This window comes from Grus americana, chromosome 1 (genome assembly GCF_028858705.1).
Source record: "Grus americana isolate bGruAme1 chromosome 1, bGruAme1.mat, whole genome shotgun sequence".
Taxonomy (NCBI): Eukaryota; Metazoa; Chordata; class Aves; order Gruiformes; family Gruidae; genus Grus; species Grus americana.
The window spans coordinates 130,973,542-130,988,667 of record NC_072852.1 but is presented as its reverse complement, the minus strand read 5'-3'; the positions used below and the strand labels follow the sequence as shown (position 1 = coordinate 130,988,667).

The 15,126-nt window shown below is 36.8% G+C and overlaps 1 protein-coding gene across 6 annotated transcripts in view; it reads left to right on the top strand.

The window, feature by feature from the left end:
* The window catches only part of POLA1 (DNA polymerase alpha 1, catalytic subunit), a 208,126-nt gene that overhangs the window by 77,679 nt on the left and 115,321 nt on the right, over window positions 1-15,126 (top strand). For 4 of the 6 annotated variants that reach the window (XM_054808263.1, XM_054808237.1, XM_054808245.1 and 1 more), the window contains 5 exons: window positions 628-720; window positions 4,101-4,306; window positions 5,637-5,769; window positions 7,342-7,473; window positions 9,506-9,680. In XM_054808263.1, the coding sequence (XP_054664238.1) occupies window positions 628-720; window positions 4,101-4,306; window positions 5,637-5,769; window positions 7,342-7,473; window positions 9,506-9,680 (739 nt within the window). The other 2 variants (XR_008574515.1, XM_054808273.1) reach the window with 2 other exon arrangements.

Here is a 15,126-nt window from a genome sequence, read left to right as displayed (position 1 = left end):
CTAATCTGGACACTACTGTGGTATTCTCATTTACTGTATCTGCTAGCCAATACTTTCACTGGATTTGTTTGAAATTGAATATCTAAGTTTTTTTGTGGTGGGTTTTTTTTTTCTGAATGACTTTTTTTGCAATAGTATTGTGATGGCTACAAATGGGATACCATTTCTGACTGTAGTATTCTTTCAAGCACATTGGCTAAATGTCTTATCTGAATAGCCTGAATTTGTCCAGCATTCTTTGAGTCAAAGCGATCTTCTTGTGTCCTAGCAGTCCAAAGTTATTTCTGATTAGAATTCCTGCTGTTTCTCAAGTTTAGACTTGTTCACTGACTTATTTTTCTGGCATTCATTTATTAAATTTTAACTACTTATATTATGTACACAACTGAACAGTGATTACTTTTTAACGTATCAGTGGTTTAAGTTTCATTATTCTCTTTAAATTCAGATATGTCTTAATAAAATGTGCAGACTTCTCAGTAAAAACTTACTTCACGTTCTTCTGCTTTTTGGTATTTAAAGGGGTGATATACAGACAGTGATCTTTTTGAATCTTGAAAATGAGATGGGACTTTAAAAAGGTGGAGTGGTTCTGTTTTGTTTTTCAAAGCAATTTGTTTCATTTAGATGAACCTTGAAGTGATTTATGGAGACACAGATTCCATTATGATAAACACAAATAGCACCAATTTGGATGAGGTCTTCAAGCTGGGGAACAAGGTAAGGAATTTTTTCTTTTTAAAGCTTTCCTACATGTCTGTGTTGTAACACTGAGTGAAGCAGATAGTAGTAAGAGAGGACTCCATGGCATAAGCAGAGAATAGGCCATGAGGAAGAAGAGTTTGACTGTGTATGGAAGCTATGGCGTAGTAAAAGCTCAGAGTGCCCTACCTTCCAGTGTAGCTACTCTGTGCATTTTTAAAAGTGATTAAGTTAAAATGAAACATTTAATTGTATAATGAGCTTTTTTACCAATCAGTCGTAAGTTACCAGGAGACTATCTGAATACTTGGTAAGCCAAAATGTAAGGTACGATTCCTCCATATTAGTTCCAATTACAATGTGAACACAATTTTGATTTTAGCGATTTTTGTTTTGACATGAGAGATGTCTATCAGTTTAGGGTTTTTTAGTTATGTAATATGTATTACACTCTGTGTGCCATCAGATTTCCAGTGCTAAATTAAAATATTAATTTCCGAGGCATACTAGATATGGAAGGGATCTGTTTGATTAGCAGTTAAATTGATGATGTGGAAATTTTGTGGAAGAGAGTGAGAAATGTATCAGAACACTTTAAAGAAAAGATTTGAGAGGACTTGTTTTTGAAAGATGGAAGAAATTGTGATGAAAATGAGACCTATGGAAGCTCTAAAAAACCAAAGAAAACATATAGGTTTTTTTCAGTATAGTATTAAACAAATGTCATGTAATTTTAAGGCAAGAGTGATTCTGGGGTTTTTTAGAATACTTCTGCCTTCGTGCTAAGTTGGTCCTTTGAGAAGGAGGTGTATCTCAGGAGCATGGAAAAAAGGAATAGTATCTTGATATCACAACTGAGTAGCAGGAGGACTGATGTCATGGAAGAAAGAAATCTCTTCTTTGTTTGCCACATATGAGACTGTATATAATTTGAGTATCCAGTAGTGTATAGCAAAGTTTAATCTTACTCTAGCCGTGTGTGTATGTGTGACTTCATTCTCATTTGGTTTTTGTCCCTGTGCTCCCATTTGTTGACTAAACATTATAGAGGAACAGTTAATAATTTTTATAAAGATTGACGGCATCATCATTGTAGGTTAAATACTTCTGACTTTGATTCAGGCTTACTGAGAGAATAGGTAGATTTTTGAACCTGTCACCTGCTTAATGATTCTTTTTAAGAGTCAAATCTTAGGCTTTTTTATCCCATGTACTTCTGTATCCTATATCAGTTGTTTTTTTAAAAAAACTCAAGAGACAGACATGTTTTGATTAATGTTTTCATGTTGTGTATTTGATTTTAAAAGTAAATAAACTTATGTCTGTAAATAAGCACAGACTCAAACCTAGCATCACAATTATGACAGTTGTGGCTCTTAATATTCTTTGTGACATAAAAAAGTGGTTCTTGTTTCTTGTTTATTTGTTTATTCCTCACTAAAGTGATAGTGAGTTTTTTGCAAACTATTTACATTGCATTCACAATACTTTTGCTTTAATGTAGACTGTATGGAAGGTACCAGATTTAATGCAAACAATTACTGTGAGAGCAGTTAGTGTATGTACCCCTGTTCTGATGTAAAGTGTGAATTTATAAGTTGTCTTCACTGATGAAGCATTCCTCTGAGAGATTAATTTTGTTTTTCTGTTTGACAAAATTCTCATATCTTCTTTCTGAAATTTCCCATCTAATGTCCTGTCTCACTGGTTTCTGGTTGTGTGCACTCCCCCACCCTTTAGCCCCCGTTATTTATCCATGCCCCTTCTAGTTATTACTCAGCAGAATTTCATACAGTTCTCATTTTCTGTGTGTCCTTGTGAATCAGATTTGCTGGTACATTCAATACTGCACTGCTGCTGTTTTTTAAGCACTTGATTAGTATGATGTAAAAAAAAAAAATTGAAAATACTTTAAAAAAATAGCAGAAAAATGTTCAGAGGAATTGTTTGACTGTTTTGCTTTAACGAACAAAATGCGAACCTCTTGGCAAAATGGTTTTGCTTCATGATGTTCTTCATAATTTATAAATATACAAGGGATATAAAACTCTAAGGCTAGACACAGATTATTAAAAGTGGTGATAATTCCTGCAATAGGACAAATTGAGATCTAAGTGAGAAAAATTAAATACACACATATACATGGAAAATTTGTAAGGAAAATTTTGGTTAAAACAGGTAACATGGGCCCGAAGCAAGATAGAAAACAAATGAGATTTTATACTGAAAGTACTGTTCCTGTCTTAGTGAGGGCATGTGTTGGCAAAAGAACTTGAAGTTGTATAAAACTTCAGTGAGGCATGAGAAAAGGCTGGTTTATAGTTGGTGGTCTCTGACAAGAGAACTGGAAATAATGGAAGAGTAAGAGTGGATAGGGAGATGCTGAAAATCAAGAGGGAAGGAAAGTTGTAGAGGAAAGAAAATGAGGAGTAGAACATGTGAAGACAGGACGGAATGTCTGAGGAGTGATACACAGATACTGTGTTGAAGAAATTAAAGTAAAAATGTATGAAAAAAGGAAAATGCAAGTGGGGAACTTTCAGCCAAGCCAAGTAGGGTGAATGTGTACTGGAACCAAAGTTTGTTGTTGAACGTACATGCTCTTTTGAGATGTTACACTTCTGTCCTTCTAGAATAGACGTAAGAGATGTGGAGCCACTTGATATTTAGTACTATATTAAGACAACACATCAAGTGCAGCTTCAAGCCTTTGTATGTTGATAAGACATAGCCTGTGTGTAGAAAAATGACACCTTTTCCTCTCAAAGAAAGCAGGCTATAAAAAATGTAGGCATATTGTGAGGAAGGCTATGAATAAACACTTGCCCCTTTGTGCATGTTTTTCCTGAACATGCACGCACAGAGCTCTGGTCTGCAGTCATTCTTCTCCCTCCCCTCCCTGGTTTGGGGTGGGGGGAGAAAAAAAAATAATGCGTCTTTGCAGGGCACCTTTTTTACAAAGCAATTTCTGTATTCTAAGTGACTGTCTCTTACCGTTTCCTAATAAGTGGATCCCTACTCTGAAATCCATTGTTTGCTTAATTTATGTGAGAGGCTAGATGGAGTAAAACAGGCTGGAGCTGGTTATCTGCAAGGTCACGTTCAGTCCCATGCTTCTCTGCCTTGCTTAATTTTCTTAGGGAGTTAGATATACCAAGCTGTAAATCCTGAAGAAGCCAATGGGTGAACAGTTATTTTAGTAGTAGCTCATAGTTACTACTGTGTACTTAATGACATGATTAATGACATTGGATGAGTCTTTAAAATGTGCATGAAAACACACAGTGTGTAATGTTACTTGTTTTAAAACATAAGAATGATATGCTTCTAGATGGACATTAAATTTGTCCATAGTTATTAAGGCGTTGCATTTCGTTTTAATGTTGGTGCATTCACAGATCAAAAGTGAAGTGAACAAGCTCTATAAATTGTTGGAAATAGATATTGATGGAGTCTTTAAGTCCTTGCTACTGTTAAAGAAGAAGAAATATGCTGCTCTGACTGTGGAACCAACAGGAGATGGGAAATATGTAACTAAACAAGAACTGAAAGGACTGGATATAGTCCGACGAGACTGGTGTGATCTTGCAAAAGAGACTGGAAAGTGAGTTTCTTTGTCGCGTTGTCCTCTTTGCTCTGCTTTAAACAGTACATGCTGAATAAATGTTTGATATCACGTGCCTGTGTCTTGAACAGTGCATATTGGTGACTAACATCAGTGTTAGGGCATCTTAACTGATTTTTGTAGAAGATGGTGATGATACATTTTGGCATTGGTAACAGATTATACTTGTGCAAGTCCAAATGTCTCTAATTTCACTATCTGTTTTTCAATCTTCTGTGGAAGCTGTGCATTTCAGTTATAGCAGTTGTATATGCGGTATACATAACTGCATATGCAGTTGTATATGCAGTTTAATAAATCACAACTGAAATCTTGTGAAAATGGTAGGTGCTATCAGCATTTGGAGTCGTAGATTTTTAGGTCAGATTTTATTTTTTTTTCTATTTTTTTTTCCAAAGATCGTTAAAGAAGCTGATGGTCAGTTCTGTCAGCATCCTCTAATAAAGCTGGAAGTGCACTGGGTGCAGCCTGAGGAGGTGATCCCTTCCGCAAAGACCGTTTCTCTTCCATTTTTCAAATGAGACTCTCTTGATACTTATTTATGATGGATTTTGGATTGATAATTTATTAATTGTCATTGCACAGGGCATTTCATACTTATGCAATACAGATAATACATTTAGCACTGTAGAAAGAAAACGAGTGGATGGAGAGGTAGTCATCTGGGGGCTGACTTGACTTGTATTGCCTACTGCCTCTTGAAAATTTAACTTCAATAAATCGTGGTCCAAATGTATCCAAAAATGAGTATTTTTTTTTTTACATCTGTAAAAATACACCACACGCTTACTGTTCTTAAGACTTGCATTTTCTAAGAAAAGATGCATCATAATAGAAGCAAATTTTTCCAAGTTAGGAATGTATTAGTAATTAAAGCTATACAAATGTTTGAGAGTGTTCTTTAGTGACTAACTCTTCTGCAGCTGGCAGATCTTCCAACCACATTTTACAGAAATAGGCAAGACTTTGCTTACTTGATATGTTCTCTTCTCTCTAATCTTAAGATACCTGCTATAGAATAATAAATAGCAAAATGAAATGGGAGCAGAAAATAGAAACCGGTTGCACTCAACAATTCTAAATCACTGTTTAACATTAGAACTATTTACAATAATTTGCTTTTAGTAAAATAAGTAAATAAATCACAACATGAAATATCCTGGCAAATTTCTATAAATTTTGCATAAGACTTCATCATCAGACTCTTTAATTTCCGGAGGTAACCCAGGAGAAAAGAGGATTGTGTTTACTGTAACGGTTTTGCTTTGTGTGTCTTAAGCTTTTCTTCATTTTTGAACTGTTTTTACAGCTATATAATTGGTCAGATTCTTTCTGATCAGCCCCGAGACATAATCGTGGAAAATATTCAAAGGCGGCTTATAGAAATTGGAGAAAATGTGATCAATGGCCAGATCCCAGTAAATCAGTTTGAAATAAACAAGGTAAATCATGCCTCAGCTCTTTTCTGTCTCAGAAGAACCTTACTGTTTCTGAGTATATTGACTGCTGATAAAAATCTTTTTAATCCTTAGGATACTGTAAAATATCAGGATTTTTATTAGATACTGAATAGCTTGGAGCATACTGCAAAGATGCTACAATATGAGAAAAAATACCTTGTGGGACTGGAGGCCAGTCTTGCCTCCTCATAATAACTTTGTGTCTTGTCCCACCCTGCTGTCTTCCCTACTGATTCTGCACTTTGAGAATGACGTGATAGCTCATGCTTTCAGGAGTAGTTTTCTCCTCAATTGTTCTTATATATTTCAGGTTTAAAATACATAAACCAAAGAATGCAATGGAGAAGAATCAAATGTTCTGTTTTCTAGAAAATCCATATAAAAGCATGCTATTGTTAGTTTATTTCCCTTCAGTGCTCCATAGATGGAAGCTAATAGTCATTTTGAGATCTCATTCAAGAGTTTCCTGCAGCAAGAAGTAAAATACTCGGCTTCATCTATAGGAGATCTAGCAAACGGCATTGTGATTTTTGTTTATTTTTATGAATCCTCAGTGAAACTTGTATTTTTAACTTCAAAAGCCTCCCTCTGCCCCACTAGAGGGGTGTTTCACTAATAAATTGGATATTACATGCCCCACTCATGCTTCTAATAGAAGAGATTTCCCAAATTTGCTCCATCCAAAGTCTCTTTCTTTTGCCAGCTGGACTGCTGCTCTGCAAGACTGTGTTAATCGGATAAGAACTGCATTCAGGTTGTTATGAGTGTTAAGTGATTTTTTTTTTAATGATTGACTTTAAAAAAGAAAGACTGTTTTGATTCAAATATTCTAAGATTATTTAGTATCCTAGTAAAAGATATATATGGAATAATTTTCATTTAAATGCTGAATGTTCCTCTGTTGTACTACTTTGGAAAAAAATAAATATGTATTTCACTTTTAAGTCAAATGTATAAATTGGTTCTAAGAATTGGGATGATGGTAGAATATTTAAACATAGCATTTTATTTTATGTAAAGGAGAAACTCATTGTGGAATCTCAGAAGTATGAGATACTTGGAAGTATTTAAATCCAGTTGCATCCTCTTGCTACAGAGCTTGTTAAATACACTTAACTAGTTGCTATTCAGATTTACTTTGACCTGAACTGGTGCAGGGGTAAAAGGATAATCTCTGGCTGTATTTTTGTATTTTGTGTAATGTTTTCATCTCCAAGTTAGTTTAATTTTAAAACAATTGCGCTATATCTGTAACTCTTTTGAACTGTTGTGCTTTTAATGTAATGCATTTCTCAGACAGTAATTGTAGAAGCATCCTCTCATTTTATTAATAATAACATTTTTAAAATATGAAGAACTGGTACCTGGACCTTAATGTCTGGAAAATACCTTTATTACAATCTTACTTTTTTGTGTTGCAAATGTACTTGTGAATAGTAGCTGGATGAAGATAGCTACTATGTAGTCTTGTCTTTTAAAGTTCTGAGTTGTCCATCACTGAAGTAAAATACTTTTCTCATAGTTATGTTTCTGTTTCCTCCTTTGATCTCTTAGGCATTGACGAAAGATCCACAGGATTATCCTGACAAAAAAAGCTTGCCACATGTGCATGTTGCCATGTGGATAAACTCTCAAGGAGGCCGAAAGGTGAAGGCAGGAGACACAGTGTCATATATCGTTTGTCAGGTAAAAATGTCTTTATAGCTAAATACTAGGTATTGTTTGGAGAGATGGCAAAGAAAACCAACTCAACTCCTGGAAAAAAATGTTTTGGCACTTCTTTGTAGTGACATTATGTTATAATTTAAAATAGTCAGTTTTCTGTACTAAATGTAGTTTTATAGAGCCAGAAAGAACCATTGTGATCAGCTCAGCTCATCTGACTATTTCCATATAGTGACTGATAAAATTTCCTTGAATAAATGTCTCTTTGGAACTAGAACTTATTTTTAAGGAAAATATCTAGTCTTCGTTTTAAGGAGAAGAGAATTCTGGTAGTAAAGAACCTGTCATTCTTGGAAAGCTAATTGATGGTGGTGGTTAAATAGTGTAGTTATATCCAGTCTCCACTTGTGTCTTTCCAATTCATAGTCATTGGATCTGGCAGTACCTCTGTTGGATAGACTGGGGAATTTAAGAAACTCTCTGTTTTCAGGTGTATATCCTATTAATGCTTATCATTATCTCACCAGTGTATACTCCACTTTGGATTTGCTATTAAAAAAAAGCGTAGGTTGGATTAGATGGACCAAGGGTTCTTTTATGCCAAACTGATGGACTTGTCCACTGTAGAAGTCACATTGTCCACTACTTCAGCTCTTTCATCGTTAAAGCCTGAAAGATACTGGTTTATATTTAATTGAGGGTTCTTAGCCTGACGTGACGAAGCTGCCAAGACTTATGAGAGCTGGGCCATGGGTACGGCTGAGCAATGGCACAATACAAGAGAAGAATGTACTTGTTGAAAGAAGGGAGCTGAAAGAATTGCATTGTAATTATTTTTGCAAAGCAGCTGGATGAGCTGAATAGTCCTAAATTAATTTTGTTCTGAATACTAAGTTGTCTGAAAGGAGTAGGAGGGACCAATGGCTTGCAGTCTGTCTTTATTAGTGATGGGTTTTCAGTCCCTGGTTGCTGACCCTATTGAAGCCAGTAGCTCTGCTTAACTGAAAAATGAAGGTGTCATATGTTAATGCATTTGTTTTATTTTGTTGTAAAAAAGCAAAAAAAGAGACTGTACTTAGAAAAAAATAAGCTGTGGTACTGCCTCCCCCATCCCCATTAAGGTTTACTTCTATTACCGAATGCTTGCTAAAATACTACTTTTAAGATCTGCTCTAAGATTTTTGACACGCATTAAAAATAAAATTTCCTAGTCTAGTTGTGGACTGGGAATACGATTCTACAGAGTGAGTTACGTTTTCCAGAAGAATACCATCTTCTTAGAGTTGATACTTAATTCCTCCATGAATACTGTTTTCAATTTAATTATTGCCTTCCCAAATTGAATTATTTTCTCCTTATCTTCCTCTTTCAAGTTGCAGAAGAATGTAATGTATCCTCTAGCCTCTGAGTGGTGTTTCTCTCTTGGCTTGAGATGTCACCATGTGTTTCTTTTGGTATTTCTGAATATTTCAGAATTTGCCCTTTCAAACCGATACTGTTGCCTCCATCATTTATTTGCATACCAATGAATGATGATCCTTTCTCTGACCATTCATTGTCTTTGTTTCTTTATAGAATTGAAGAATATAAATTTCCTAGCAAAATAGATATAGTTTTGATATCCATGACTTAGAATTTGCTCGTTGTGCAAAATGATAATGCTAGTTTAGTACAAAATGAATCCAAAATGCATGCCCTCCGCGTATTTTTAACTGGGCTGATGGTTACAATGTGTTTTCATTGTGCATTTCAGAATTGACAGATGGGACTGTTTACTCTGTCTACTCTTACTGATTTGCACGTGTAGGCTGCAATAATACAAGCTGGATTTACATTCTTGAACTTGCTAGTTGATGCCAGCATCAGCTATGCAATTTTTTTTTTACTACTGCTTGATTTGTATTGGATGCATAATAAATCAACCAAAAGAGAGTGATTGTGTAAGAATTTTGCGTTAAAACAATGCATAATACTTGAAGCATAATCCTTTGTGTGGACTGAATGTGGATTTTACTTTTTTCACACTGTGTTTCGTATGTGTCTCCTGTCTTAGGATGGATCTGATCTCAGTGCCAGCCAGCGAGCATATGCTCCAGAACAGTTACAAAAGCAAGACAATCTTACTATTGATACTCAGTACTACCTGTCACAGCAAATACATCCAGTAGTTGCTAGAATATGTGAGCCCATAGAGGGAATTGATTCTGTTCTTATTGCAACGTGGTTAGGTAAGTATTCTAAATTCTGTTTACTTAAAGAATTACAGACACAAAGTGAGAAGTTTTAATGTATGTTTCTTAACAGAAATGCTTCCCAAAATCAGTCTTTTTACAATGAACAATAGCTTGTGTACACAGTCTATAGAAGGCAGCTTGGATTGGAAGTGTATTTCTGTGACTTTTGCAGAATACCATTTTTCAGAACGTGCTCATTAATATGAACTTAATCTTATAATCCTTGGTCAGAGTTGCAAAAATTTAATGTTCATAAATGACAGTACTATTGCATGTCTTGGAGATTTTCTCAAGTTACTAAAGTAGTTCTGGAGCATGCATCCAGAACTAGCATTTTTCAGAAAGAAACCCTAGGATCTCGAGCATCATCTGAGGGAGAAAGCACTCATAGTTACAATGAAAAGATATAAATTTTTAGTGGGGTGTAAGTGAAGACTTTTTTTTTTTTTTGCTAGAACTGACCTAGTGGATAATAGATATGTCAAACTTTGGTAACAGTCTTGCCTGCTCCAAATGGAGAAATGAAGTGGCCAAAAAAAAGTGCTATGAAAAATGTGACTAATGCTAGTGCCCCACAGAATCACCAGTTTTTATTCAAATGAGCAATAGGGAATTGCTCTTGTTAGAGTTGTTTTTTCCTCTTAGGAGGATGTCAAAGGAATTAGAATTACAGATTTTTCTGCCCATCTCTGCCTCTGTCTTCTCCTTTCCCTAGGCTTCTTACCTAGAAAGAAATACAGGTGTTGAAAAAATAACAGTTTATCAGATCTCTTTCCATGAAAATGCAATGCTGTGTGTGTAATCCTTTTACTGTTGCTTCCTCCCTAAAAGTAATTCACCAACAGGCATGATTGATCTCCTTGCTAAACACAATTTTTGTGATTTGTATCCCACATCTATTTCATTATTTTTGAAACTGTTACTCAAGGACACAGAAAAAGTTGCTAATTTTGCTTGCTTCTGAGTTCTTGACAAGACCGTCCTCTCCCACAAGAAAACGTTTTTAGGGAGTTGCACTGTGTCAGTTTAATAATCTCCTGTTTGATGCTCTGCCCATGCCCACAGGAAGTTCAGACCTGCAGGAATGATTTTGTTCAGAATTTTGGAACGCTCAAAGGAAGAGTTAGTCCTCAGCATTTTGTGTGTGGGTAATAGCCAAGATCCAGGATTTGGTCACTTAAAACCAACCGGCAGCCTGTTGCCTTCAGGACTGTTCACCTGAGACACTGCATCTCTGTAGGTTCCTTACTAACAGCAGGTTCTGCTCATGGTGAGCTTGCAGTTTGCACTTAAAAGGTGTGCAAGTAAGTTTCTGTCTTGTTGCTTTTCAAGAAGAGTGATAGCCATGAAAGATCTTTATCTCCCAAAGCCTTCTGTGTAATGTGCAGCTTTTTCCATCTTCATTTCCAAGTTGTCCTTTTTTTTTAAAAAAAATAAAACAAAACACAAAAACCCCCAAACACGCAACAACAAAAAACAAAACACAGGAATTTTGCTTTTTCTGAGAGGCTGCACGGGTGTTTCTTGGAGATTTCTTGGAGGCATTTGATGTTGCAGTGTGTCCTCAACAGCTCTGGTGTTTTGAGGAGGTGTCATCCCAGCTTTGCACATGCAGGCTAACCATACAAATCATACAAAAAGGCGGTAAACTTGCACTTCATTTAAGTAAAAGACAGGAAAGATTTCTGAAACTAATTTATTTTATTTGGCAAAGATTGTCAGTCATGCAGATTCAGATTTGTTCCTTATTCACAACAGGTTGGATGTTCAGAAAAGACTGGCTCCCTTCAGGCACCTAAATTAAGTGCCCAGATCTTAAGAATTGTGTGCCACTTGATAGCAGCTACTGTTTGCAAATGCCTATGGTGCTTTTTGCGCTGTAATACATTCAAGATGAAAATTTCTTTTATGGTCTATAATAGCATCATGCAGCTGAGAGTTTATTAATAGTCCACAATTGTCAGTCTGAAAACCTGTATGTATCTATTACAATCTTAGGTCTGAAATGTGTTCAGTTTGACCTTGCTGTGCTTTAAAAGTGTTATCTCCTTCTCCAGCTTTGTTTTCTTGGTAATGCTTAAATTGAGCTTGGGGGTAAAGTCAGGTCTTTTTCAAAACTTCTGCTCTACTTAGGCCTTTTTATACAGCACTTAATCAGAGTTGTACATAAATCATTGCAAGCTGAAGTTATCTTACAGCTTTTTTTTTTTTTAATAGTAATGGATGGATAGTCAAGTGGTTTTGTTTCAAAGAAGTTGAAAATAGTTTGCAAGATACAAAAGTGTACAAGATAGTTGAGCCCAGCTTGCTGAAACAAGCGAACATGAAAACTGTTTACTTTTCTGTGTTGCTAAGTTGGGCGCTTTTGCTTAGTATTTTCATCATGTTACGCATCCAGATTCCTGCCTCTTTTTTTTTTTTTTTTTTTCCTATCTTGTTGCAAAAGAGCCTATTTTTCTTTTCTGAAGAAGAAAGCTGGTGTTCTGGAGGATATCTAAGTGTCGTATCTGTGGACCAAAACTTGGTTGCATTCTCATTGTGTGCGTCTTCCTCTACCTGATTTGATGTGTTACGTAGGGTATGTGTCTGTATAGGTAGAATGGTTGAAGAATAAAGATCTCAGTTTCATATTTAACAGCATCTCTTTATAAGGTAAATGTTTCATTGACATGTCACCATGTTAGTCCAAGTAGATAAAATTGAGCTCTGCTTAGGGAAGCTTGGCTCATATCAAAATGATGAAAAGTTCTTTGTTCTGTCTGTGCTCAAAGCAAGATATTTTAAGCTATTTTAGATGCTGAAAAACAAAAGCAAATAACCACGCCTAAAAATTGCAGAGAACTCCTTAAATATATTTATATTCACTATGGAACCAAGCTGAAAATTGCCTTTTGTTTTTGGACATTGTAGGAGGTCTGCCTAGCCTTTGAGAGATGGAAATTCATCGTTCCTAAAAACAAGAACCTCATGGGCATACTCTTGCATTCACTCTTTTTCTTGAAGTTCTCAAGGAGAAGCAGTGACAAGATGAGGATTGACAGGGTTTCTGAAACTAAGTGTGCAATCTGATCAGTAATATCATTCAATAAATCTGATCTTCTTAAATGCTTGGAGACCTTCCTTACTTCATCCTGAAGATACCTATAGCTTTTAAACAAAAAGAACTGTATTGGCAGAACAATTCTCTTCACGTATTTAAAGTAAGGGTTGTTTGTTGGTGCATAAATACTGCTCCTTGTCTCAAAGAAAAAGCACATCTTATTTCTGTGTTGTCAAAAGTATCCAAACATTATGGAAGCAGATCCATTTAACCATGAGATTTTTGTAGCTGTTACTACATAACATAATTTTCTCAAAATTGTGGAAGTTGCTGACTGCTGGCCTAGACTGTATTATGGTCTTCTGAAAGAGATGTGTGCTGCTGCCTTACAGGTGGATGTGCATGTTGGTGCACATCTGCAGACGGCTTGGCATTTGGGCACTTCTTAGGAAGGCTGTCTAATTTTAGGGAGCGGTTCCTGGGTCCCGATGAAGCTTGTCATGAAGAGTACTTCCCTGTTACTCCTTCCCCCCAGTGTCGGCATGTTAGCTGCTCCCTGTAAGGAAACCCACTGCCACCTTAAAGATAAGAAGGTGTCTTTTATTATCATTATTATTTTTCTTTTCTAGAGAGTCATTTAGTTAGGTGCCTTTAATATGGTATTTAGCAGCTACCAGACTGACTCACCTGACAGAAACCAGGACAGTTATGCTCTCCTTGTGCCACTCAGGAATTAAATCAGGTTCTGTCTTTTTTTATTGTTTTTCTCACTTTAGGGAGTGAAGCAAGAGAAGAATGATGGAAATTCAAGTAATGATGAAACTTAATGACAATGCAGTAATAAACCCCAAAGCATATGAATGTTGCTGTTAGTGGTCGAGCTGGGGTTTTTTTTTTTTCAGATGCTCTAGACCTGCTTAGAAACTGAGACTTGCTGACGTGCGTTGCGTGTTCTGACCCTACGCAGGAGGCACCGTAGCTTTGCAGCGCAGGAGGATCTCTTGGAGAAAAATAAAAAAGCGTGCGTTTCCGAAGGGCAGAGGCGCTGCCCGCCCAGGGTTAGACTCGCAGGGCGGCCCCCGCCCCGGCCCCGGCCCCGGCCCCGCCGCGTCGCCCTGACTGAAATGCGCGGCCGTAGCCTCGAGGTGGCAGCACGGGATGCCGTTTCCCTGCCTCTCACAAAATGTCTAACGGGCAAAGGTAGAAGCGGGGAAACTTTCCGTGTTTCCCGACTAACCTGCGGTCCACATACGGAATCCAGGGAAAAGCCCTCGGGCTTTGTTCAACGGCCGGCGTCCTGCCAAGCGTCTCCCCGGCGGCCGAGGCTCTGGGGCGCTTCGGCCTTGCTACGGGCCGCACCTCCGCTCCCCCGGGAGTGCACAAGGCAGAGGGATAGTGGTGTGCGTGGAAGGACACGTCGAAACGATCGGCACAAATGTTATTTTAAAAATTCTGCGATTAGTAAAATTTATTTGACCTTTTTTCCCAGTTTCTTAAGTGACCTCTTTTGCTTGGTAGCTAGTAAATGCTTTAATAATTCTATTAAATAATTCAGGAAGAAGTCCTGGAACTTACTTTTGTTATTTACTTCTGTCACGCCAGGTTCGTCAGCCTATTTTTAATGTTACATTTCTTTGTCATGCATGCAGCCTTGCAGTTTTGGTGAGGTTGGAAAGCTTACCTGTGGTGCGAGTAAATTCAATGGTAGCCCTGAAGATTTTCATATAGAGTAAGTCAGTCTTTCTGGTTTTTCTTGAAGTCACAGAAGAAGAGTTCAAAGAAGTTCACTGATTAATCTCATCCTATTCATTTAACAATTACCAAAACCAGACATTTTTTCCCCCCACCTACCAGATAGTCCCCATTTTGTTTACCAAGTAGAGTAATATGACCGGTGTGACCTGGTCCGAGAGGATACCAGTTAGTGTGCTGAAATGGATTAATTGAACCAACTAACTATTCCTGAAAGGAGATAATAGATAAAATAGATCCCAATTCCACAAGATAATTAATGTAGGCATGGTCTTTAAAAGCCTGATTTGTAGTCCCTTTGATTTCACTGGGGCTGTTTGCACACCAAAAGTTAGATGGACACTTGAATCATCACAATATTTTTCCTGTTGTTTTCTCCAGCCAAAACAGCTAAGAAAGTTGAGTTAGGTGTGATTTAAATTCTTCCAATGAATAACTTTCATTTTCTTCCCTATTAAATTATTACCAACTGTCCAGATGCTTATTTGCTGTCATTGGTTTTGACTGAATATTGGAAAGCTGCAGTTGTCTGAAAACCAGGATTTATCTCCTTTTATCTTTTATTTAGTGAACTACTTTGCTCTATATTTGCCTTTTGGGAAATGACCAAAGATAGATTTCTAGCTGAACTTCAGTGGCATCTCTATT